Source organism: Microcaecilia unicolor, chromosome 3, assembly GCF_901765095.1.
Source record: "Microcaecilia unicolor chromosome 3, aMicUni1.1, whole genome shotgun sequence".
In the NCBI taxonomy this organism is placed as follows: Eukaryota; Metazoa; Chordata; class Amphibia; order Gymnophiona; family Siphonopidae; genus Microcaecilia; species Microcaecilia unicolor.
In genome coordinates, this window is record NC_044033.1 from 248,994,469 (window position 1) to 249,022,096 (window position 27,628).

The following is a 27,628-nucleotide window of genomic DNA, read 5'->3' on the forward strand; positions in this document are numbered from 1 at the left end:
ATGACCAGTAACCAGTCCTTGGGCTTAGCCTTTGACAAGACAATGTCAAGCCCCATTTTTCAGAGGTGTCACAGAACACATAGAGACTTCCCCATTGTGATATCCACAGATGCTAATCTTCTCCCATCTGGGTATGTGGAGCTGGATGGCTACCTGGCTGGTGGCATTCTTTCCTTGCTGAAGGCTAAGACACAGATCTATACAAGAGCTGGATACAGCATTGGCTTTCTGGCTACCATATCTCAACCCAACTGAATATCACAAGTTAAAGATATCAAGACAACTTTAACTCATATCCATGATTTCTGTGGACAAATGTCTACTTAAACTTACCTGACAGAAACCCAAATCATGGTAACATTCCAGAACCCCAAAGAGAAACAAGATTCCGGAATCATAACGAATAGCAAGATTCCATGCAGAATCTCAAAGAGTAGCAAGATTCTGGAACCCTAAAGAGTAGCAACATTCCATAATACAAATCCCAGGGCAAGCAGTTGCTTCCCCATGTCTGCCTCAATAGCAGACTATGGATGTTTCCTCCAGGAATTTGTCCAAACCTTTTTTAAACCCAGATATGCTAACCACTGTTACCACATCCTCTGGCAAAGAGTTCCAGAGACCATAAGAACATAAGAGTAGCCATACTGTAAAACGCCTTCAGCGTTACTAATGAACTGTTCAAACAGTGGGAAATATATCCTGATTGTTTATTCTACATCCTTGTCAACTAATCAATTAGCTGACCTATAAGAGTCCCTTGACCCCTGATGCAGGCGTTTGTATGCTGAAACACGGCCCGTGTCGGTTCTTCATCATAAATAAAGGACTACATTTTTCTCAATCCTGAAGGCCCGGTGTCTCAATAGCAGACCATAGACTTTTTCCTCCAGGAATTTGTCCAAATCTTTTTTAAACCCAAATAAGATAACCGCTGTTACCACCTCCTCTGGCAAAGAGTGTCAGAGCTTAACTATTTGTTGAGTGAAACAAATATTTCATCCTACTTGTTTTAAAAGTATTTCCATGTAACTTCCTCGAGTGTCCCCTAGTCTTTGTACTTTTGGAAAGAGTAAAAAATCAATTTACTTCTACTCGCTCTACACCACTCAGGATATTTGATATGTAAAAACCTGACTGGATAGATGTGTCATGAGGACTGGGTTGAAAACACCTGCTCTAAATCAAGGAGCCAGGGTCCTACAGCTCCCCTGCATGACCCCGTTGTGACCTGTCACAACATGTTAAAATCATACTGAACACAAGAGTAATGCAAATATGATCTACTACATAACACACTATGAATAATACAGTGAGAAAACTATATACAAATTATTATTGAGCATTACAAATAAAAAGCTGGTTAATTATCTAAAAATTATTTAACATTGTGATTAAGCTGTATAGATACAAGGCAGCAGCAAGAATTGAATCTTATATATGTGCAATCAGAATCTATGTATTATAATCCACATTTTTTTTTGTTAAATTTGTACCCTGTGCTTTCCCACTCATGGCAGGCTCAATGTGGCTTACATGGGGCAATGGAGGGTTAAGTGACTTTCCAAGAGTCACAAGGAGCTGCCTGTGCCTGAAGTCCACCACCCTAACCACTAGGCCACTCCTCCACTCATCCCTATAGCTACAAAATAAAGCACAGCTTTGAAGAATCTGATAAATAAGTGGGGGGGGGGGGGGGAATGGAAATAGAACTAACAATAAAAAAAATTGATGATATACAAGAAAAGGTATCATTGTCCTTACAAGAAAAGGTCGCAACTCTGATCCTCCAGTGTGAAGGGCGATTCTCTACATCGGTGCCTCAGTCTAGATGCCCCAATGCTGGGTACTTAGAGCCAATTCTATAACGGCACCTTGGCATCAAGATCCTATTATGGAATACTAGTGCAAGACTGGCACTGCTGAAACCTGTCTATAGACACACCTTCTCACTCTACATCAGTGGCAGGCATAAGTTGGCAATGCCTAGCTGCTCCAATTCATGTGTGTGGGTTTATAGTATTCTACAAACTACACATATAGCTGGGAGACATGCTCATGCTTTGTCCACATGTACATCGTCCGTGCATTTAGGTGTTATGGTACTTATATGCTACCTTATAGAACAGTATCTTGTCCACGTTGATGCCTGTCAATTTATGGTGCCTTTGACATATGTAACAATGACACTGAGATATAACCCAACATCTAAGCATGCATCCAACTTGAGGAGGCATAGCCTAGTGGTTAGGGCAGTGGACTTTGATCCTGGGGAACTGAGTTCAATTCCTACTGCAGCTCCTTGTGACTCTGGGCAAGTCACTTAACCCTCCATTGCCACTGGTACCACATAAGTACCTGAATATATAAACCGCTTTGAATGTAGTTGCAAAAACCTCAGAAAGGCCATATATCAAGTCCCATTTCCTTTCCCTTTAACCCATCAGTCTAACAAATGACTAGAAGCTAATAATACCTAACATGTGAGTCAGTTCAGCACACTAACTATATGTCCCTATATCCAACCCTCCCACATACAAACATACAAATGTACCCTCTAACCAGCATCCCCATCAACGCCCCCCCCCCCCCCCATACATGGATTCCCATCTGATCCCTCTCTAGAGTGATATCTACCCCACAACTCCCCTGTTCCAAATCTTCCCAAATGGCTTCCCCCTAGAGCAGATTCCCGTAAAAACAACATCTCCCCCCCCTAAACACTCACCCTCCTTCATACTCTTCTGGGGACTAAAGCGTAATAGGGACAGGAGTGATTGGGGTTCGTTCCTGATCTGCTTATCCACTAGATTGCCACAAACGTTAAGGAAGGTCCAGGAAGACCTCCTGGGTTGTGGGGCGGGGGACTTTTATTGTGTGGAGGGTCCAGACATTTAGGGTTGGTTAGGGTGTATTTGGAGGCTTCTGTTATTGGAGTGATGGTCAGGAGGGAGTCCAGACACATTTGGGAGATTCCATTGCTGGAGGGGTTAAGAGGGAGGGATCAAATTCAGGGGGGGGGGCTGATATTCCCTCATATGTGTCCTGGCCTATATTCAGCCAGACTCAATATCAGCAGAGACCCACATAACAACCGGCAGCCATTACATGTCTGGGCAGACCTGGATAATCAATGCCAGTGTTCAAAGAAGGCCCAGAATTGAATATCCAGGGCCAATTTATTTGCTATATGTCATCAAAGTGAGGTATTTTCCTAGTATATGGTTTCTGTGTCAGATTTTGCAGCAGTCTACTTTGCTTGCTTTTCCCAGGAGACAGTGTCTTGGTATTCTATGGGCCCACTGTAATATTTGCAGTGCTGCCATTTCACAGGTAGGGTGGCTGATGGTGGAGTCTTAGGAATTAGTGCTGTTATATTAGGGCAGGTTTGTTGCACAGGTTTTGAGTGTTTTTAGGACGGGGTATTTTAATTCACAGCAACACAGTAAATGTCGACAAAGACCTGCACGGTCCTTTCAGTCTGCCTAACAAGGTGACCAGAGTGAATCTGGCACTCTGCAAAGGTTCTACTTCTTCATGATTAAACACTGACATACTTAATCCCTGTCTCCCCCTACCAACTGGCCCTATTTCCCAGCTACTGGAGTTGCCATTGAATCCCACACCAGTCTTGATCCTGATCTGTCTCTCCCATTTATGGGAGCCAGAACATAGAAGTCCGTCCGGCTTTGGTCTTACTTCCCATCCTCTGAAGCTGCCATCAAAGCTCACTCCAGCAATGAGGTCATTTACATGTTGTTTTAATTGGATTGCATGCTTTTTCTATGTGGAGGGGCATAATCAAACGAGGACGACCATCTCTAAGGGCACCCATCTCTAAGGACGTCCTGGGAAAGGGGCGGGGAAACCACTATTATCGAAACAAGAGGGCGTCCATCTTTTGTTTCAATAATACGGTCGGGGATGCACAAATCTCAACATTTAGGTCGACCTTAGAGATGGTCGACCTAAATGTTGAGATTGCTGACCTTAGAGATGGTCGTCCCCAGTTTTCGGCGATAATGGAAACCAAGGACGCCCATCTCAAAAACGACCAAATCCAACACATTTGGTCATGGGAGGAGCCAGCATTCGTAGTGCACTGGTCCCCCTCACATGCCAGGACACCAACCAGGCACCCTAGGGAGCACTGCAGTGGACTTCATAAATTGCTACCAGGTACATAGCTCCCTTACCTAGTGTGCTGAGCCCCCCCCCCCCAAAACCCACCAACCAGGCACACTAGGGGGCACTGCAGTGGACTTCATAAATTGCTCCCAGGTACATAGCTCCCTTACCTTGTGTGCTGAGCCCCCCCAAACTCACTCCCCATAACTGTACACCACTACCATAGCCCTTAGGGATGAAGGGGGGCACCTACATGTGGGTACAGTGGGTTTGTGGTGGGTTTTGAAGGGCTCACATTTACAACCACAAGTGTAAGAGGTAGGAGGGGTGGGCCTTGGTCACCCTACATGAAGTGCACTGCACCCACTAAAAACTGCTTCAGGGACCTGCATACTGCTGTGATGGAGCTGGGTATGACATTTGAGGCTGGCATAGAGGCTGGCAAAAAATGTTTTTCAATTTTCTTTTTGGGTGGGAAGGGGTTGGTGACCACTGGGGGAGGTCATCCCCAATTCCCTCCAGTGGTCATCTGGTCAGTTCGGGCACCTTTTCGAGGCTTGGTTGTGAAAAAAAATAGACCAAGTAAAGACGGCCAAATGCTCGTCAGGGACGCACTTCTTTTTTCCATTATCGGCTGAGGACGCCCATCTCTTAAGCATGCCCCCGTCCTGCCTTCGGTACGCTGCTGACACGCCCCCGTGAACTTTGGTTGTCCCCGCAATGGAAAGCAGTTGAGGACGCCCAAAATCGGCTTTCGATTATGCCGATTTGGGCGACCCTGAGAGAAGGACGCCCATCTCCCGATTTGTGTCAAAAGATGGGCGCCCTTCTCTTTCGAAAATTCCCCTAATAGTGATCCTATGTGTTTATCCCATGCATTCTTGAATTCTGTCGATGTGCCAGGCAGTAGAGAACGTTCCAGCTAGTCAGAGGTAGATTCTGAAGACACAAATGTGCCCTTTTACTAACCCGTGTAGGCGCCTACATGCACCCAACGCGCATCAATTCGGAGTTATCGTGGCCTGGGCAGTAATTTTGATTTTTATGCATGTCCTCTACGCGTGCCGGAAAATAATTTTTATTTTCTGGCGCATGGCGGAAATTGGGCGGTAATCGTCATTCTACACGCGTAGACCATTACCACCTGGTTAACATGTGAGATCTTACCACTAAGTCAATGGGTGGCGGTAAGGTCTCAGGCCCAAAATGCACATGCGCCAAGTTTTATCTTGCTGCACGTCTATTTGCAGCCAAAAAAAAGGCCTTTTTTGCAGATGCGCTGAGAAATGGAACTGCGCGCATCCAATACACAAGTCTACACCAGCACAGGACATTTTTCAGCACACCTTAGTAAACAACCCCAAAGTGTGTGTACAGAAATTTAGGTACAGGATATGTCTTTCGAGTTCTGTTCCACCCTTTATAAACACCAGACGTCCCTTCCTTCTAGAAAGATTGCTTAAATGAGGCAATTTAATAGGTTTACTGAGTAAAAGCTTCCTGGGACAATATCTTGTTGTTTCAGAGTAGTGAATTTTAAAGAATTCCTCCTCTTCCCTCCCCCCACAATCAATCTGACCTCCCTGTCCCTTTGCCTCCCTTATCCCAAAACTAGAAACTCAAATTATGTCTATGCTACAGACTGTAAGCCTGTGAACTACTGGCAGGGGTTAAAAGTTATTATACCTACAAAACATTCTAGATTAACATTCTGTCATCATTAATTAAGGTTTGTGTCTTTGAAGGATATAAAAAACAGAGCAATCTATAATTAATATTAAATACAAAAGCCCAGGAGACCTTGAGGTTGAATCAATGAGCAGCAGGTCCCTATAAAACCTACACTGAGCTCTCTGAAGCTGAACAGGCAGCCTTGACACTGTGAGAGCAGTTGTAATCTTGTCTCCACATCCAGGGAGAGGATCTACTCATATGTAATTTAAAAATACTCAGTAAATGTGGCATATTCTCTGCCCATAATTCTGGAGGACTGATGGCCAAGGCTTCAAAATTGACAGTGTTCTTGGCTATGTCCAGTGCTGAATAGAGATGCAAGGAGAGCTGAGTCTACTCTGGTGATCATTAATCCAGTTTTGAGAGATGGAAATGCTTTGGCCACTGTTTATATTGCTGTTTAGTGCAGCCCTATGGAAGAGCGTTGACTCAAAATGCTTTCTAGGAGAAAACGTCTTAACGACTGTCCTCAGCAGAGAAGGAGACATTGTAATTGGGGCATTAATAACCATTGAGGTTTTCTTGCAAACTGAAACCGAATCTTTTAGAACGTATCCATTACGTAAAGGTCACTATACGTAAGTAAGGTTGTCCATCTCTCTTGGCAGGCACAGTGATGAATTTGAGTTACTTCACTTAAGGTTGTGAAGTTTGTGTGTTTATGTTTGTAGGAGGCTCCGTTAGATGCAGGCAGTGATTCTGTAGGTCTTACATTCATCATGAAATGTCATCTTTCTTCTGATAGTTGTGAGCAGCAATAGCTCATCTCTTCTGTCTATGTTGTCGTCTTTTTTTTAACCCATCTCTCCGACTTGTATCATTTTATTTGTCATAACCCCACAATGCTCTCTGAGTTCATTTGTCCTTTGACCCCATAGTCAAAGGAATTATGGTCTAAACTTTGGCCCCCCTTGCCAGTACGGTAATGCCGACACAGCCCATTAACTTTGAACGTTAACTTGATAAAAGGGGGCCTTTGAGCGTTATGCTTATAAATTGGCCTCTCTGAAAATTTACTAGGGTTGAGTACCTACATTTATACTGAAAATTTCACTAAACTCCTAAATTTAGGAGCATTGAAAGAGGATGAGAATTGCTTTTTTGAATATCTAACCCTATATCTTTTGCCCTCTTTCATATCCTCCAGTATTAAATTTTTCCCTCAGAACCTCTGAGTAAAATGCCCCCACCATACAACTGAGTTCCCCCTCCATAAAGTTGGAATTCTTGTTACCAGTTATAACAATTTCCATTTTCTTACATTCATGCTCACTCTTTAGACATTAATCTATTTATAATCTGTTTTAAAGTGCTCATAAAAAGTTCACTTCAGGTCTTGCCACATCATTTCTATAGGGTTTAAGTTGAGGATCCGATGAAGTCAATTGAAAACCCAATCTCTTCTTCTTCACCAATTGTAGAGCAGATCTACTTGTGTGGTTGGGGTCGTAGTCTTGCTACATGACCTAGGTTGTGACCCCAAAGGCAGATTTTGTGACCCCATTTATGGTCCTGATCCACAGTATGGGAAGCTCTGCCTTTAAAGTTTAAATATTTTATATCATCACTGTAATCATCACTGTAATATCTTTCATAGAGACCAGTAGTACTGCATCAACACATTGAGAGGTCATTATTCAGCGGAATTTATCTGGGTAGGAATAAAGCAGTCTGTCTGGATTTTCAGTGGCATTATCCAGATGTTACTGTTGAAAATATGTGTATGATCCAGTGAGCAGGACCTAGCCCGATAGGAACCATTTCCCTCGATTTCTATTTTTTTCATCCTACAATATCATTATACTTCTCAATTATCATTCTTGAACACATTTGTCTCCCTCTACTCTTTTCTTCCCTCGGTATTATAAAGGCAACTTAAGTTCCCATCTGGCTTTACATAATAGGCACTCGGAACGATAAGTACATAGCTATTGCCATACTGGGACACACCGAAGGGCCATCAAGCCCACTATCCTGTTTCCAACATTGGCCAATCCAGGTCACAAGTACCTGGCAAGATCCCAAAACAGTACATTTTATGCTGCTAATCCTAGAAATAAGCAGTGGATTTTCCCCGTCCATTTTAATAATGGTCTATGGGCTTCTTTTCCTTTAGGAAGCTATCCAAACCTTTTTTTAAACCCTGCTAAGTTAAGTGCTTTTACTACATTCTCCAGCAACGAATTCCAGAGTTTAATTACACATAGAATGCAAATGCTCTGGAGGAAATTTACTCCTTCTCCGAGACAACTACAAATGGGCACATGCTACTTGTGTAAAGCACAGGGTACTTTGCAACTGTGCCCTTTGAAATACCTACTGACCTGATATGCAGCTGTTTGCGACTGCATTTTCTAACCATTGGAATATTTTGAGCTATGATGAACTCATATTGTGACTATTATTGTTCTCGTCTATTGGTATGTCCAATATGGTTATATAGGTTTATTTTGTAAACCACCTAGGTGTATAGCAGGTATATAAAATTTTAAATAAATAAAGGTAATCAATAGAAATAAAAGAAAAGAAAATATAGAAAAGAAAATAAGATGATACGTTTTTTATTGCACTAACTTAATACATTTTTTGATTAGCTTTCGAAGGTTGCCCTTCTTCGTCAAATCAGAAAAAGCTATCATCTTATTTTCTTTTCTCTGTTTTCTTTTTTTTTTCTATCGAATACCTTTGAAAGTGGACTAACACAGCTACCACACCTCTCTACTCAAAATAAATAAATAAATAAATCAGTGTTGTGCTGATCACTGCCGGCGTTATACCCGGAAACTCAATGTCAGGGCACCAGTATTAACATTCCAGGTTTGCAGAGCCAGTTAAGGTATTGAGCACTTAACCGGCTATGAAGAACCCACATATAAACAGGATTGACTTTTAGTTGGTCCTATTTCTTCAGTTACCTGGGCTGAATTTTGGCACTTAACTGGACAACTGCCCCTAGAACACACACCCTAAAGAGCTGGTTTTCAGTTTGGCACTAACCAGTTATTCTCAGCAAAGTTAATGGGTTAAGTGCTGTTGAATAATTAGTGGTTAGCCATGGAAAGGCAACTTAACCAGCCAGGAGCAGTTTCTGCCAGGTTAAACCGCTTTGAATATCGACCCATATATGCACCTCAACTAAAAGTCAGTGCTGTGCTAGAGTGCACCTACTTGTCAAAAGTATGGAATCAACAAGCAACAAATAATTTCTAAAATTACTCCCAAGACAATACTACTATCATGCTTTATCATTATCACGTTACCCAACATTCTTCTGTAATACTAAATGTCGGCTTTCTTATATATTTTCACTATCCATGATGTATTGTAAGCCACATTGAGCCTGCAAAGAGGTGGGAAAATGTGGGATACAAATGCAATAAATGAATAAATCAAATTTTTGTAACCAAAATGTGGGCTGTGTCAAGGGTCCGATTACATCAAGGGAAAGACTAAAGATGCTTATTGCTAATTTAAGTACATGTTTCCAAACTGAGATGAAATGTAATTAGCATTTTTTAGAAAAGAAAAAAATTGAAGCGCTGATCTTTTGTGAAAGATGATCTTATTGTTCCAGAATCTTCCAGAAGCAGGGGGTAAATCACAAACGTTTTTGTGTTGGCGTCATTTAATGCTTACAAAGCTTAGAACTAAGATGATGGTTAGTGTATCTATGTTTAAGTTTGTCTGCAGTTAGATGTATTTTATCATAATTTTGATTTCATTTCAGAGTACCAGAACCAAATTTTTTTAACTTCCTGGCATTGGTTTCTGCTGTGGAAGAGATCAATAACAGCTCAGAGCTCTTACCAAACATCACCCTTGGGTTCCACATTTATGATCCTAAGAATCAACCATTCCTCACATTCATGAGTGCCTTGGGTATATTTTCTGGCATGGCCACCGGGATCCCTAATTATCGCTGTAAATCCTCTGCCATCCTGGCTGCTGTCATCGAAGGGCTTCCATCGGAGCTATCAATTCAGCTGTCCAACGTGTTCAGGATTTACCACTACCCACAGGTACCGAGGGGCCGTCTAAGTTTCACTTCATACCTAATGAACTGGTCCTCCCTCCAGTTACCTAATGTAATATGTTGTAGGAATAGTCTGTCATTGCATTGACATAGGAAATGACAAAGACATGGCCTACAAGGTTGCTTGTCATTACCAAATGAAAATGAGCAGAAAAGAAAATGACATTTTGTGTTTTGTCATTTATCGATAACAGAGTGCATTTTGGGGTATATTCAGTAAGCGGTACCCAAAGCCAGGCCCAGGTTCCTCCTTCCCACATGCATCACTTTGCACTTGCTCACATTACATGTCATCTGCCATTTAGATGCCCAGTCTCGTAAGGTCCTCTTGTAATTTTTCACAATCCTCCGCTCTTGCTATTTGGATGTATTGCTATCTTGGATGTCCCTTTTCTGCCATTGCAAAATCAGGATTTGGACATTTCAAGCACATGGACATCTGTTTGGACTTTCGAGATGTCCATATGCTTCAAAAATAAGCTCCATGCTTGCTGGTAAAAATAATAATTTTGCTAGTAAAAATAATAATTTAACAGTAAACCCAACTTGAATATCAAAGCATAGAAAACTACAACAGCTGGTTTTTTTAAAAAACATTGACCTCTACAGGTTGAATATTATCCCAACAGTGTTTACTTCTGATATGGTTGTCTAGATTAGATCCACCATCCTCACAGTAGGCAGGGCCGCCGAGAGGGGGGGACAGGGGGGGGCAAAATTCCCGGGGCCGGTGCTGCAGTCCCACCCGCCACCGGGCCCCTTCCACCCGAACCCCCGCCAGCAGAAGTGCTGTCTTCTGACTCCGGCGTGCGCAGCCCACACAGACACGCTCCTCTCAGCTGATCTTCGCTGTACTCTGCAGGGCTTCTGTGCGTCTGACGTGCGGACATCAGACGCACAGAAGCCCTGCAGAGTACAGCGAAGATCAGCTGAGAGGAGCGCGTCGGTGTGAGCTGCACAAGCCGGAGTCAGAAGACAGCACTTCTGCTGGCGGGGGTTTGGATGGAAGGGGCCCGGCCCGGTCTCTCGGCAGCCCTGACAGTAGGTAACATACAAGTATAATATAGAGAATCTGATTAAGGATTGCTCTGTATTCCTGAAGTCTTTTAGTGGGCAGCTCTAGAAAAGGGCACCTGATAGGAGGTTATTTTATGAAGAAAAGTAGGTGTTTACATTTCTATAATGAACACTAGTCTTACAGGTCAGCTGTACCTGTTTCCACTTAGGCGTGCTGACTTTCTTACCCACCCTTTGTACTAAAAGTCCATCCAAGCTACACAAAGCTTTCCAAGCTCAGATACTTTAGTCAGAAATGGATATTCATAGGAGGGATGTTTTATGAAAACTATGCAAATACAATTTTTCAAATGAAGCCAAGTGAATTTATATGAATGTGTAAATTTTGGCTCTTCCCAATTGTATTACATTAAGTGGAGATGATGTTTCAAGGGTGTGTCCTGTTATCTTTTGAAGCTATCTGGTCAAAATCTGATGTTTGGATTTCTCCCCCTTCACAATAGCTGAATTATATACATCTAACTCCATATTCACAGAAAGTCTAACTACATAAGCTGAAATGATGTGATTCCTGGACATTTTTATAACTTTATTCATGCAACATTGATATTCATGGTACAAGACTGCTTTGGAAAGTAAATGTATTACTGGATAAAGTAATAAGCATATGTTTCTCCTGTTGACTTCTATACTCTTCAGCTTCTTAAATATCACCTTCTAGACTAACCCATTTATTGACACATGAGCTTCCAAGGACCAGAGTACAGTTCATCAGAAGATGAAATGGACTACGGTTCTCAAAAGCTTATCCTATATAATAATTCTCACCTCCAACGTTCTATTGGTCTTGCTGCCTGTGTTCGTGACTTCTTCGGATTTGGTCTGCTAGGCTCAGTAGCACAGGTTGACGTCACATGCAGCCAGGGGCGTAGCCAGCCTTCCGTGGGTGAGGGGTCCAGAGCCCGGGGGGAGGGGGCACATTTTAGCCCTCCCCCAGGCGCCGCCCCCCCACCGCCGAAATTGCCACCCCCCTCCCACCGCGACCCCGCCGCCGCTGCAGCCTACCTTTACTTTTGCTGGCGGGGGATCCCACTCCCCGCCAGCCGACGTCTTCTTCTTAGTCGCTTCCCGCTCTTCAATTTGTTTGCTGACGTCCTGCACGTTGTACGTGCAGGACGTCAGACTCAGAGAACAGAACTGTTCTCTGAGTCTGACGTCCTGCACGTACAATTACGTGCAGGACGTCAGCAAACAAATTGAAGAGCAGGAAGGACTGAGAAGACGTCGGCTGGCGGGGAGTGGGATCCCCCGCCAGCAAAAGTAAAGGTAGGCGGCGGTGGGGGCAGGTTCGCCGGGAGGGGGGTCCTGGGGTGAATCTGCGGGGGCCCCGGCCCCCTCAGGCCCCACGTAGCTACGCCACTGCATGCAGCACTGGCCAACCTCACGACAGCAGCATGAGGCCCCACCCCTGACGCCCTCACCGCCACGTCCCCCCCATGTTCACCGCCGCTCACCCCTCCACCCCCCCCTGAGGTCGCCCCTCCACCCCCTCCAGGATCGCCACCATTCCCCCCTCCATCCCTCCTCCCGAGGTCGCTGCAGCCACTGCTCCCCCCTCCACCCCCCCAAGGTTGCCAATGCTCCCCCCTCCACCCCAGGTCGCCCCCCCACCACCCAGGATCGCCACCATTCTCCCCCTCCACTCCTCCTCCCGAGGTCACCGCAGCCACTGCTCCCCCCTCCCTCCGCCACCCGGCCAGGCCCCCTGCTTTGAAATCGCAGTCTTACCTCCGTGAAAGCAGCGCTGCAGGCAGCAGAATGCCTCCCTTTGGTCCTCCTTCCCTCCTTGCAACCCGCCCTCGTGGAAGTTGCGTCAGATGAGGGCGGGACACAGGAAGGGAAGGAGGCCCGAAGGGAGGCGTTATGCTGCCTGCACCTCTGCTTTCATGGAGGTGAGACTGCAAATTCAATGCAGAAGGCAGACGGTCAACGACGGAGGGCGGGAAGGGGAGGGGGTCCTAAGACAAGAGAAGGGGGTCCTGAGACCAGAGAGGGGGGGGTTGGAGGGGGTCCAGAGCAGAGAGAGGGGTGAGGGGGAGGGGGGTCCTGAGACCAGAGAGGGGGGGAGGGGGAGGGGGTCCTGAGACCAGAGAGAGGGGGGTCCTGAGACCAGCAAGAGGGGGGGTGGAGGGGGTCCTGAGACCAGGGAGGGGGAAGAGGGGAGGGGGTCCTGAGACATGAGAGGGGGGAGGGGGAGGGGGACCTGACACCATAGGGGGAAGGGGTCCTGAGACCAGAGGGGGAGAGGGGGAGAGGGAGGGGAGGGAGAGGAGGGAGAGGGGGTCCTGAGACCTGAGAAGGGGAGGGGAGAGGGAGGGGGAGGGGGTATCTGTCACGAAAACACACACTCTCTCTCTCTCTCACTCTCACACACTGTCTTTCACACACTCTATGTCTCACACTGTATCACATGCACTCTCTATGTGTCACACAGTCCCTCTCACACACTCTCTCGGTCTCATACACTCTCTTGGTCTCACAGAGAGTCTGTGTATCAGACACATACTCTCTCACACTCTCTGTCTCACACACACTGTATCTGTGTGAAACACACTTTCTCTCTCTCACATTCACTGTGTCTCAGATACACAGTCGCACACACTCTCATTCTCACTCACACACTCTCTCTCTCACAGAAACACTCGCGCCCAGTCTCACTCTCTCTGTCACACACACACACTCGCACATTCACTCTCTTTCTCTCACACAGTCACTCTCACACACACTCTCTCAAACATACACACTCCGAGGAAAACCTTGCTAGCGCCTGTTTCATTTGTGTCAGAAACGGGCCTTTTTTACTAGTGCCTTAATAAATCGGTTGGTCTATAAGGTGTCACTTAACTCTTTCAATTCCGTTACTTGACAGTGACACATGTATTATGTTTCCCAATAGATCAGCTACACCTCACAGAATCTTTTCATCAGCGATGCTGTAAAGTTTCTGTATTTCTACCAGACTGCACCCAGTGAGCTGCATCTCTCCACTGGGATAGTCAAGTTATTGAAACTTTTCGGCTGGACTTGGGTTGGTATCCTTGTACCCAATGAAGACAACAGTCTAAAGGCTGTTCAGATCCTGAAAGAAGAGGTTGAGCAGAACGGTGGCTGCATTGAATTCATAGAAACTTTCAGTTACAACAGTCTCATTTCACATATGAAAATATCCAAAATAAAAGACCATATTTATTCATCATCATCTAATGTGATTATTTTATATGGCAACAGAGAATATTTATTAAGACTATCTTGGAAGGAAATTTTTAATCTAATATCTGACAAGATACTCATCAGAACGAGTGAACAGAGTTTGGATGCCTATTATCAACCCAACAAAGATGTGAAGAGCAACATTCTAGCATTTCTAATACATGAGAAGACCATTCCAAGCTTTCTAAAATTTATCCATGAGACAGATCCAAACCTATTTCCATTTATGGGTTTCAGTCGGTACTGGTGGACCTCTCTGTGCCAGGAAAAATGCCTCAAGAGTGTCCCACAACTATGCAAGAAGAATTCCAACCTGCCTACATCTGGAATATCACATTGCAGTGTCCACAATTTCGCCCTCAACTATAATATTTACAACGCTGTGTATGCCTTGGCACATGCGTTACATGATATGACCATGTCCAGTTCTGAAAGTGAATCCATGAGAAGCAAAGATACCCTTGGCTTTCAGGATTATTTGCCATGGAAGGTAATGTCAATTATTCAAGAAATTCTATATTTGGAACTAAGACAAGCAGACAATAAAAGCTAAGGATGCCTTATAGCTATTGATATAGGGTTAATTCTGTAAATAAGGTTTTAATATTTATATGCTAGTTATGTGTGTAAATGATTAGATTAGCAACGTATTCATGTGCATTATGGGGTGTAAATGCCAAAAACCTGCTAAGGGCTTAAGTTTTATAAATAAGTACATATCTTACATAGCACATTTTTGACAGATGACATGGGTTGGGTCTGGGCAGGACTCACATTTATATGTATAACTTCTAGAACAGGAGTGGGCAACCAAAGTCCTTGAGAGCTACAACCCAGTGGGTTTTTAGGATTTCCCAAATGAATATGGGCAATGACTGGGCAAACGACTTTGACGGTACTATGTAAGCCATATTGAGCCTGCAAATAGGTGGGAAAATATGGGGTACAAATGCAATAAATAAATATGTATGAGATTTATTTGCATACAATGGAGGCACTGCATACAAACAGGTCTCATGCATATTCATTGGAGAAATCATTGGCAAAATCCTGAAAACCCAATTAGGTTGCGGTCCTCAAGGACCAAGGTTACCCAATGTTGTTCTACAACAAAGATTGTCAACCAGTGTGTCGCAAGCACATGGGAGGTGTGTTGCGGAGCCGGCACAGAGATCAGCTATTTTTTTCCATTTTCTAAAGTAGCACACATCTCCCCTCCCACTGCAGATCCAGAACCTCTTCCTCAGCCTCCCTCTGCTCCCCCCAGTCCATCAAGTCTTTCTTCTCCAGTGCCTCTTCCTCAGCCACCTTCAGCACCCCTGGTCAAGCAAACCTGTTCTTCACCAGCAGCGGCAACAACAGCAGTAGCACCCTGCCTGGGCTGAGGCTGTTTCATCACTTCTTGTTTACACGCAGGCAGAATGCTGCAGGGGGAAGGATTCGGCTCGGCTCAGGCAACGAGTTACTGCTGTTGCTGCAGCTGCCAGTGAAGAACAGGTTTGCTTGATCAGGGGTGGTGAGGGAAGCACTGGTGAAGAAAGGTTTGATGGACCGGGGGTGCTGAGGGAGACCGAGGAAAATGTACTGGACTAACGGGATGGGTGGGTGAAGAGATTCCAGACAAGTGGGGAGAGATCCCAGACCTTGGGTGAAGGAACATGGGAGGGGGGAATGTCAGATCATGGGGTGTGAGGGCTGGGGAGAGGGGGAAATGTTTTGTATGTAGACTTCACTTAACGTTGTATTCTTAAACTATGCTGCAGCCAAATTGTTGGGCAGACTGGATGGACTATGTGGACCTTCATCTGCTGTCATTTACTCTATTATCATAAAGCTGGCAGCTGGGATCTATTTCTAGCAGTGTAGATTAGAATAACTGGGCAGACTTAAAGAACCTAAGAGTGGATAAGAAATTAGTTTATTTGATGGTGGGTGGTGGGTGGGGGCAGTGGTGTGCTGGAGCCGGCTCGCTCCGGCTCTGCAGAGCCGGTTGTTAATTATTGACCAATTTAGCGAGCCGGTTGTTCAGCTGTCTCTGCAGGGAGTGGACGGGATCAAAAATTTTTTTCTACAACAGGAGGCCTCCTTGTGCTGCATTGGGCTGGTTCCAGTGAGGGCGGGACTGCCCCGTCCGGCACCCGGGTGAAAACACAACCATATTGGGGGGGGGGTGTCCTTCTAACTTGTGCTCCGTCCGTGCTGCACCTACCTACGTCTGCGGCTCCTCCCAGCGGTTCCTGTCAGTCTCTCGATGTCACGAATGCCGCTTCCTCCCTCTGCAGCTCCTTTCGCTCTCTCCTCGCCTCTCGGGTGTCCAAGTCCCGCCCATGGCTCACATCACGCGCCTTCCTCCCCCTGCGGCTCCCTGCGCGCCCTTCTTGCTTGAGGTAACGGATCCTCCTGAGTCCTGCTGCAGGTGTTTGGCGCTTCTGCTTTTTTCACTCCGTGTCCGTCATCTGAGTCTACTCTCCTCACACCACTGCCGCTGCCGGCCACGGGCCACCAGTCTACTCGTCCTCCCTCCTCCTCGTCGGCAGAACAACTTCTTTCTTCACTTCCATTCCAGCTAGGTAGGCCCCGCGGTGATCTAATATTTATTTCAATTGACTAGAAACATTTTCATTGTATTTTCTGCTGCTAGTGCTAGTTTGACACAGCAGCAAGCTGCAGCTAGGGGGCCGGGGCCCGGGGGGGGGGGGGGGGAATCGGGGATCATAAAATGTGAAAAGGAAGGGGGGGCAGGGGGGCAAGGACAATGGCAATGGGCATGGCATGTGGCCAAATTTCAGTGAGGATATCCTGTTTCCTGCTGGGTTCGTCTTACTCTTAACTGTTGTTGTAAATAATCTATAAACTTGATGGAATATATATATATTGAAATTTAAATGGAAGTAGAATTAAACTCTCCTTTCATTGGGGCACACATGGAATCAGATCTTCATCTGTTTTGTAGAAAGTTACCTTTTAGATACACATGGATTAATCTGTTTTTGAACATGTTTCAGGGGGAAGTGGTTTTATTAGTCAAAATAAATATTTTGTTTCATGCAGATTTCTTTTGTTTATACATAAATGGGCTATATAAGCCCCTAATGCAGCCCATATTAGTTTTCTTATATTTTGTTCTTGTGATAACTTAGTACAAAACTGAAAACTCTTATCTCTGTCTGGTCGGTAATAAAAGGAGCTCATTGTGAACACTATCTACCCTAAAAGGTTGTTTTGTGGCTTGGTATGGTCGTATTTTCAATATGGCAATACTACGGCGCAGCTAAGGACCAAACTTGCTTTTCTTGTGCCACCATCACTATCCAGCAGGTAGGCAGTGTCTTAAAAGATGGAGGATAAAGGATTTAAAAAAAAACATTTATCACACATTATTCCAAGCAAAGTCGGCTTACATTTGAAAATACACTGAGACAGAATAATAGAATTCAGTTATATCATGGGAACAAATAGATGGATATGTCTGAAGCATTTGAGATTAGCATATATATGATATATACCCAACTGAGGATTTAAAAGTTTGTCTTTTAATGATACCATATGTTCAGAAATCCATAGCCATTTAGTATAGGTAGTTATTCAAAGATTATCACATTCATACACCAGAACAGGCATCCATGATCCATCACATCACATTGCAAAAGAAAACAACTTCTACAGAGTACGTCCAAAATTTAATTTTTATTTCCTTATTTCTTTCTTCCAAAATTCCAGACAGCACATGTACAGATCAGTAGGAGGACCCAAAGCACTCCAAAACAAGTAAAGTCAGAAACAACACAGTTTATTGTTTAACCACCCCTAGGATTTACCTTGGGTTTAAAAAGCAAAAACGTGTATATCCTTTGTACCAATAATGTATAATAAAATTACACGTTGTTACTCTCCCTGGGAATAGCCAGCTCTGCAATTTGTGTGTGTGGGGGGGGGGGGGGGGGGGCGCAGAGGTGGATGGGGGGTGTAGAGGTGGATGGGGGAGAGAGCCTGTTGTTAAAAATTTACCAGCACACCACTGGGTGGGGGAGAGGATGACACCTAGTGGTCAAACTAAGGACCATTGATTACATAGTGGTGGAAGGAGCTATGATGCATAAGCTCTAACAGTTGACTGTCACTCAAATGAACATACTAGATATGTCGGGGTATAAAATAGAGACAAATCCTTAGTTGATATTGAATGAAAGCTCATTGCATTGGGATCTCAGTACTGGCTCTCACTTTGTTGGAAGCTTACATTAGAAGGAGAAAAACCAGCTGGTCAACAAATGTAGTTTTGCTGTTCTGATCTCTTTCCTTTTTCAGCTCCACCGCTACCTGAAGAAGGTCCATTTTAAGAATGTGGTGGGTGAAGAGATGTTTTTTGATGAGAAACGCAACCTTCCCACTGGCTACGACATTAAAAATTTGGTTTTTCTCCCCAACGGGACTGTGAACTATAACATGATTGGACACTATAACTCTCACGCTCCCCCAGGGCAAGATTTCATTGTCCATGCAAAGGAGATTGTTTGGGAGAGCTCGAACACCCAGGTTGGGATTATTTATTTCATTTTACTTATCCATTTAGGATATTGTCTCCAACCAAAGGCGAATAACGATCAATCATATATTTTGTTTATTTATTTTTTACTAATGTATTTATATTCTTCCAAACACTGAGGCAGATTCCATACATATATAATGCTCATAATTGCAAAAATACATTAAACCCAAAAGCTAACATATAAAATAAAAGTACAATACACATGGCATAAACTGAAAAGTATATAGCACAGACATGGCACTGAACAAAAATCTTATATAAGAAACAATCAAACTCAGATTACTACATTAATCTCTAGTGTCTGTCAAGCTTATGTTACATCAAATGCTACTTGAAATGAGTATGTCCTAAGGTTACAACGAAAGTCCTGCAAAGTATGGATGCTCCTTAAGCCATTCAGTAATGCATTCCACAACAGTGCACCAAAGCAAAAGATAGCACCTTCCTATTGACAGTGTTGAGATAACAATATGTATTTTGGGAGGACACTCTAAGCATACATGGGGTTGAAGGGAGGGGGGAGGGAGGAAGCAAACACACAGCAGACATGGAATAGGCAATCTTCAATATAATATTTCACCAGCAATCGGTGTAACTGTCCCAACACTGGAGTAATGTGCTTGAACCAGAACTTTGAAGCATAAAGTGAGCAGAACAGTTTTCCACCAGGGGCAATTCTATAATTTGGTGCCACATGGTAGGGCATAGTGAGTGCCAATTCTATAACAGTTGGTACTGGGAAGATCCCAAAACGGAGTCAGACGTTACACAGGATCCACCAATGTTCAGGGCCTCTACCGGGATAACACTAAGGTTAACTTAGGACAGTTTTCTGTCCTAAGTAAACCAGGTAGCTAAACAAGTATTGCCTCTGAATCTTGGCAATGCCCAGTTAACTCCCAGCGGCTGCTCTACATCTGCATATTTAGTGCCGATACTCGGATAGAGACTGGCACTGAATATTCGGGCCATAATTAAGCCAGCGGTGAAAACATTGACCACCACCGGCTGAACTTTGATTGGTTAAGTTTTTAAAATTCCCTCATGGTGTTGCTTTAGGGCCCTGTTTACCAGGGTGCGCTAGCGTTTTTAGCATGAGCTAAAAATTAGCGTACAGTAACCATTTTAGATGCCTATAATATGCCTATGGGCATCTACACAGTAGAACACGCGAAAAAGGTTAGTGCGGCTTTGTAAACAGAGGGGTAAATGATTCTTTTCTTCTTCCATTAGACACCTCCACAGTCCAAATGCAGTACAAGCTGCCCTCCTGGATCCAGGAAATTAACTTCAAGAGAAAAAACAGTCTGCTGTTATGACTGCATTCCTTGCCCAGATGGTGAAATCTCCAACCAGACCGGTGAGTGGCATTAGTAATAAACAGTATACAACCAACTGAAAACACTTACTTGTTACAAAGTGGGATAAAAAGAGAGAAACATAATCTGATGGCAGATAGTGCCCTAAGATTCATCCAGTCTGACAATCCTCCTTACATGGTAGACTCCGCTTTACCTAATATTAGGGTCCAACTTAGGAGTCAGCACTCAAGAAAAAGATCTAGGTGTCATTGTAAACAATACGCTGACATCTTCTGCCCAGTGTGTGGTTGCAGCCAAAAAAGCAAACAGGATGCTAGGAATTATTAGGAAAGGGATGCAAAATAAGACCAAAAATAATATAATGCCTCTGTATCGATCCACAATGCAACCTCACCTTGAGTATAGCGGTCAATTTTAGTCATTGTATCTCAAAAAGATATAGCAGAATTAGAAAAGGTTCAAAGAGTGACCAAAATGATAAAGGGGATGGTGGGGGGGGGGGGGGGGGGAAGGTTTATAATTGAGGTCTACAAAATCCTGATTGACGTACAACAGTTAGAAGTGAATCAATTTTTCACTCTTTCTAAAAGTACAAAGACCAGGGGACACTCAATGAAATTACATGGAAATACTTTTAAAACAAATCTTAAGCTCTGGAACTCACTGCTGGAGGGTGTGATAACATCAGTTAGCATATCTGGTTTTAAAAAAAGGTTTCGACAAGTTCCTGAAGGAAAGTCCATAGTCTTCTATTGAGATGGACATGGGGGAAGCCACTTCTTACTCTGGGATTGGTAGCATGGAATGTTGCTACTCTTTGAGATTCATGGAATGTTGCTACTAATTGGGTTTCTGCCAGGTACTTGTGACCTGGATTGGCCACTTGTGGAAACAGGATACTGGGCTACTAGAGGACATGAAATGAGATTGAAGGGGGGCAGACTCAAGAAAAATATCAGGAAGTATTTTTTCACGGAGAAAGTGGTGGATACTTGGAATGCCCTCCCGCGGGAGGTGGTGGAGATGAAAACGGTAATGGAATTCAAACATGCGTGGGATAAACATAAAGGAATCCTGTTCAAAAGGAATGGATCCTCAGAAGCTTAGCTGAGATTGGGTGGCAGAGCCAGTGGTGGGAGGCGGGGCTAGTGGTTGGGAGGTGGGGCTAGTCCTGGGCAGACTTCTACAGTCTGTGCCCTGAAAATGGCAGATACAAATCAAGATCAGGTATACACAAAAAGTAGCACATATGAGTTTATCTTGTTGGGCAGACTGGATGGACTGTGCAGCTCTTTTTCTGCCGTCATCTACTATTTTACTATCCTGCTTATTTTCGAAGGAGAAGGGCGCCCATCTTCCGACACAAATTGGGAGATGGGCGTCCTTCTCCTAAGGTTTATGAAATCAGCATAATCGAAAGCCGATTTTGGGCGTCCTCAACTACTTTCCGTCGTGGTGACAACCAAAGTTCCCGGAGGCGTGTCGGCAGCGTACCGAAGGCGGGACAGGGGTGTGGTTAACACATGGGTGTCCTCGATCGATAATGAAACAAAGAAGGGCGTCCCTCACAAGCATTTGGACGACTTTACTTGGTCCATTTTTTTCACGACCAAGCATCAAAATGCTGCCCGAACTGACCAGATGACCACCGGAGGGAATCGGGGATGACCTTCCCTGACTTCCCCAGTGGTCACTAACCACCTCCTACCCCGAAAAAAACAACTTCAAAAACTTTTGTCTTTTTTTAGAGTATGTCCTTCGCTATGCCTCTGTCCCTTTGACGGCAGTTGAGGACATCCTTCCCTGTGACAGCGCCTAAAATGTGGATATTTCTGTGAGAAGGACATCCATGCTTTTGCTATGCCTCCAACACCCTCTTTATTTATTTATTTGGATCGCAAGTAGCAGCAGTGGGATTCAAATTGGTCCCTTTTGGATTGCAAGACCAGTGCTCTAACCACTAGGCCAGTCCTCCACTCCACTCCCTTGAAATTTGGCCATCCCTATGGGGGGGGGGCAGTATGCAGGTCCCTGGGGGGTGGGTATGTTTGTGTCAGCGGAGGCATAACGAAGGTGTAGATGTCCTTCTTTCAAACTTTGTGGACATCCTCAACTGCCCCCCCAAAGGGACGGCCAAATTTCAAGGGAGTGGAGTAGAATGGAAGAGTGGCCTAGTGGTTAGAGCACTGCTCTTGCAATCTAGAGGTGGCCAGTTCAAAACCCACTGCTGCTACTTCTGATAAAAAATCCAAATAAATAAATAAAGAGAGGCATAGCAAGGGCATGGATATCCTTCTCACAGAAACATCCACATTTTGGACGTCCTCGTTTGCAAATGAGCTAACAGCGACCAGCTCATTTGCATGCAGTTTTCTTCATGCATGCCTGTTCCTTTCCGGATCGGTAAGGGAAGGGATTTTTCCATTTAGTTAGTGGGACCAGTGCACTACAAATGCTGGCTCCTCTCACAACGAAATGGCTTGGATTTGGTACTCGCTTTCCATTATCGCCGAAAACCACAACCATCTCTAAGGTCAACCTAAATTTCATGATTTGGGCGTCCCCGACCGTATTATCAAAATGAAAGATGGACGTCCATCTTGTTTCGATAATACAGGTTGCCCCGCCCCTTTACAGGACTGTCCTTAGAGATAGGCGCCCTTAAAGATGGGTGCCCCCGTTCGATTATCCCCTTCTATGTTACTATGTCTGACCCAGTATGGCTTTTCTTATTTCATGTCATAGGACTTTTGATATCTATTCAGAGCCATTTAAATGACTCCTCTCTTCATTCTCTCTAAATCCAATTGAATTCCCCAGTGCTGACGTAAAACGTTAAATGTTGAACTCCAACAATAACAAGCAAGAACATTATTTTCATTAGCTGTTACTCAGTAGTTTCTTGGTCCTGCTTTATAGTAAATTATGAAGGTCAATGAAAACCATACTTCTTCTCTCTTCATATTAGCCAAGTAATAAATATTCTAAACTGTAAGAATGATATACTAATCCATACAAGAGATGTAATTCACTATCCAGCTTATTTTTGAAAGAGAAAGACGCCCATATTTCGACCCAAATCGGGAGATGGGCGTCTTTCTCCCGTGGGCGAACAAATCGGTATAATCGAAAGTCGATTTTGGTCATCTTCAACTGCACTCCGTCGCAGGAACGAACAAAGTTAATGGGGCGTGTCGGAGGCATGGTGAAGGCGGGACTGGGGCGTGGTTATCGACTGAGGAGAGATGGGCGTCTTTAGCTGATAATCGAAACAAGAAGGGTGTTTTTAATGAGAATTTGGTCCGCTTTATTTGGACCCTTTTGTTTCAGGTCCAAGTCCCAAAAAGTGCCCCAACTGACCAGATGACCACCGGAGGGAATCGGGGATCACCTCCCCTGACTCCCCCATTGGTCACTAACCCTCTCCCACCAAAAAAAACCCACTTTACAAACTTTTTTCCCAGCCTGTATGCCAACCTCAAATGCCGTACCCACCTCCATGACGGCAGAATGTGTTCTATCCTCTGACAGCCTTTCCCTGGTTCTGATGCGGGTCTCGGGTGAGTGTGACACCTTTTCTGTTAAGGGCACTGCAGAGTCACATCAGCAATGCATTGTGGTGGGTGTAGGGTATTGGGCTCCGTGATTCCACTAGCTCGTGTTACATGCTCACGATGTTGGTAGGCTCTACTCCCATGGTGCTTTTCCCTCTGTTTACTGGATCAGAGTGTGCCCTGTTTTGTTTCCAGTAGTCCATGACGTAGTGGCCATTTTTGTAAGCCAGTTTTAGATCCCTTTCATGTGTTAGCCACGTTACAGAACTTAGTTCTTACCTTAAATGTTGCTGAAAGAGGGCATAGTACACCATTCTGCCAGCTCTGACCTACTGCTCATCTCAGTACCAGGGAGACTCGTTGCCAGTGGGGCACAACCTCTGATCTGCAGTTAACTGTGAGTAAACGTGCTTATTCCAATAAAGGACGTTTTCGGAGACATTAGTTTTCAGGTGTCAACTGGTGTGCCAAGATTATACAGCAGCAACAAGTCCTAGAGGCCTGCGTGTATTCAGGTCCCTGGAGCACTTTTAGTGGGTACCGCAGTGCACTTCAGGCAGGCGGACCCAAGTGAATCCCCCCTACCTGTAACACTTGTGCTGGTAAATGGGAGGCCTGCAAAACCCACTGTACCCACATGTAGGTGCCCCCTTCAACCCTAAGAGCTATGGTAGTGTTGTACATTTGTGGGTAGTGGGTTTTGGGGGAGGGGGGTTGGGGGTTGGGGGCTCAGCACCCGTGGAAAGGGACGTATGCATGTGAGAGCGTTGTCTGAAATCCACCCCACTGACCTCTAGGGTGTCCAGTTGGTGTCCTGGCATGTCAGGGGGGTGTGTGTACTACGAATCCTGGCCCCTCCCACGACCAAATAGCTTGGATTGGGACGTTTTTGAGTTGGGCGTTTTTAGTTTCCATTATCGCTAAAAAAAATGCCCAGCTCGGAAACGACTATATCCATGGCATTTTGGTCCGTACAAACCGTATTTTCAATGCGGAAGATGGACACCCATTTTTTTCGAAAATACAACCTGTCCCACCCCTTCACGTACCCGTTCTTGGACATAGATGCCCATGGAGATGGGGGTTCGTGTTTGATTATGCCCCTCCACCTCTCCATTTTCTAATGAAATAATATTCTTCCTTTGCAGACTTGGATAACTGTATAAAGTGCCCAGATGACAAGTGGTCCAATGAACGGAGAGATGCCTGCATCCCAAAAGTTATGAACTTCTTGTCCTTTGAAGAATCTTTGGGGATAGCTTTGACATCAATACCTGTTTCCTTCACTTTCATTACTGCTGTCATTTTGGGAATCTTCATTCGTTACCGAGACACTCCCATAGTGAGAGCCAACAACCGGGACCTCAGTTATCTTCTTCTCATCTCACTCATGCTCTGCTTCCTCTGCTCTCTGGTATTCATTGGCCATCCTGGGGATGTGACCTGCTTTTTACGACAGTCTGCTTTTGTGATCGCTTTATCCATCGCTCTCTCCTCAATACTGGCAAAAACAGTCACTGTGGTCATAGCCTTCCAAGCCACCAAACCTGGAAGCAAGCTCCGGAAATGGATGGGTTCCAGGGTCTCAAACTCCATAGTAATTTTCTGCTCCCTTGTACAAACCCTCATTTGTGCAGTTTGGTTGGGTACTGCTTCTCCGTTTCCATATCGTAACATGCATTCAGAAACTGGAACAATAATAGTTGAATGTAACGAAGGGTCAATAGTTGCATTTTACTGTGTTTTGGGTTTCCTGGGATTTCTGGCTGGCATCAGCTTCATCGTAGCTTTCCTAGCAAGAAATCTCCCCGACAGTTTCAATGAGACCAAGTACATCACCTTCAGCATGCTGGTGTTCTGCAGTGTCTGGATCTCCTTCATCCCAACATACCTGAGCACCAAAGGCAAGTACATGGTGGCAGTGGAGATATTTGCAATCCAGGCCTCCAGTGCCGGACTCCTGGGCTGTATCTTTATCCCCAAATGTTACATTATTCTGCTCAAACCAGAAAGGAACACCAGGAAGCATCTAACAAAACTGTAATAGATGTGCCTATAGCTGGCCATCACAAAGTGTTTAATGTATGAAACTCTTGGGTGTTTGCTGATCTGTCCTATATGATTATGGCATTCCTTTCCAAACTATTTTTATTTTTATGTTATTGTAACCCATCTTGATTTGCTTTATTGAAAAAGGTATGTGTCAAAACAGGGGATTTATGTCTATAACTTCTTATGTGGAAATGTATGATATATTTATTCCCCAGTGGCGTTCCTAGGCTTTTGCGGTGGATGTGGTCCGCCCCAGGTGCACGCCGCTGGGGGGGTGCCGCGCGCGCCTGTCCTTCGTTCGTTCCATGCTCCCTCTGCCCTGGAACAACCTGTTCCGGGGCAGAGGGAGCATGGAACGAACGAAGGACAGGCGCGCGCAGCACCCCCCCCCCCCCCAGCGGTGTGCACCCAGGGGGGTTCTTTCGCGGGGGGTGTCCTTTCGCTGGGGGGGGCGTCGCGCTGCATCCGGGGGGCGCTGCACCCGGGGGGCAGGGCGCATCGGCAATCCGCCCCGGGTGTCAGCCCCCCTAGGAACGTCACTGTTGTTCCCTAGTGCATTTAACTTGTTTGGCCAGCAAATGGTGACTGTCTTTTTTTTAAAGCTGTTACAGAACTGACATTTTCTTCTCGCCTAAGCTGTGAGGTAATCTTTAGTCTCAGATAGGGAGAGGAGAGAGAAAGATCTCTTCACTGAGGCCTTGTGAGCAGTTATATTTTATAACCTGTGAGCTGCTATATTTCCTGAACTCCACAGGTACTACCCAGGTAGTAAACAAATGTTTAGTTAGACAGAAATCACCAATGAAATCAAGCTCAGTTTGAACATCATGGAATCTTGGGCTAATGCATTTCAACTAAAACTCAATAAAGAAAAAACACACTGCCTCATCCTCTCATCCCAATACAGTGCGGACAACCCCACAAATATCAACACCCCAGACTACACCCTCCCTATCTCAGACAACCTGAAAATCCTCGGCGTCACACTAGACCGCAACCTAACACTAGAGAGCCAAGTAAAATCCACAACAAAGAAAATGGTCCATTCAATGTGGAAACTCAAATGCGTGAAACCATTCTTCCTGAGGGAAACATTTCGTAACCTGACATAATCAATTGTACTAAGCCACTTAGACTACTGTAATGGAATTTATGCGGGATGCAAAGAACAAATCCTAAAGAAGCTTCAGACAGCCCAAAACACAGCAGCCAGGCTTATATTTGGAAAACACGATTTGAAAGCACTAAATCTCTCTGAGAAAAACTACACTGGCTCCTAATGAAAGAACGTATTGCCTTCAAAATCTGCACCTTGGTCCACAAAATTATTTACGGTGATGCCCCGGGATACATGACAGACCTTATTGACCTACCAACCAGAAACACATCTAAATCAACACAAACATATCTAAATCTGCATTACCCAAGCTGCAAAGGTCTTAAATACAAATCCGCTTCTGCATCCAGCTTTTCCTGCATAAGCACACAACTGTGGAACGCATTACCAACAGCCGTGAAAACAATGTACGACCACCTAAACTTCTGTAAATTACAAAAGACTAACTTGTTTGAAAAGGCATACCCTACCAATCCAACCTAAATGACTGATCTCAGCAGCATAACAAAAGAAAAGCATATAATGGCCATAGCACATCCATTCCACTGACTGTAAACATGAACTTCTTATTACAACAACAACACAACAGGAAACTATAAACGCACCTCCGGTACTATGTAAGCCACATTGAGCCTGCAAATAGGTGGGAAAATGTGGGATACAAATGTGACAAATAAATAAATAAATCCTTATTCAGTTACCTGTTATTGCATGTTACGTTTCCATCTGTTTTATGTAATTCACTGTTTGAATTCTGTGACAATAAACCTTATTAGTTATTGTCTCTGTTTGTCCTGGACTGACTAATAATCCTGGTGGTTTGTGTTTTGGGTCTGTGGGTGCTTTCTAGGA

At 44.6% G+C, this 27,628-nt stretch overlaps 1 protein-coding gene across 1 annotated transcript; it reads left to right on the top strand.

Moving 5' to 3' along the window:
• On the top strand, positions 1 to 25,651 carry LOC115464588 (vomeronasal type-2 receptor 26-like). Its single transcript, XM_030194950.1, has 6 exons — positions 1 to 131; positions 9,590 to 9,881; positions 13,869 to 14,672; positions 18,491 to 18,718; positions 19,965 to 20,091; positions 24,756 to 25,651. The coding sequence occupies exons 1-6, from the start codon at positions 1 to 3 to the stop codon at positions 25,649 to 25,651; spliced, it is 2,478 nt and encodes an 825-aa protein (XP_030050810.1).
• The last annotated feature ends 1,977 nt before the right edge of the window (positions 25,652 to 27,628 follow it).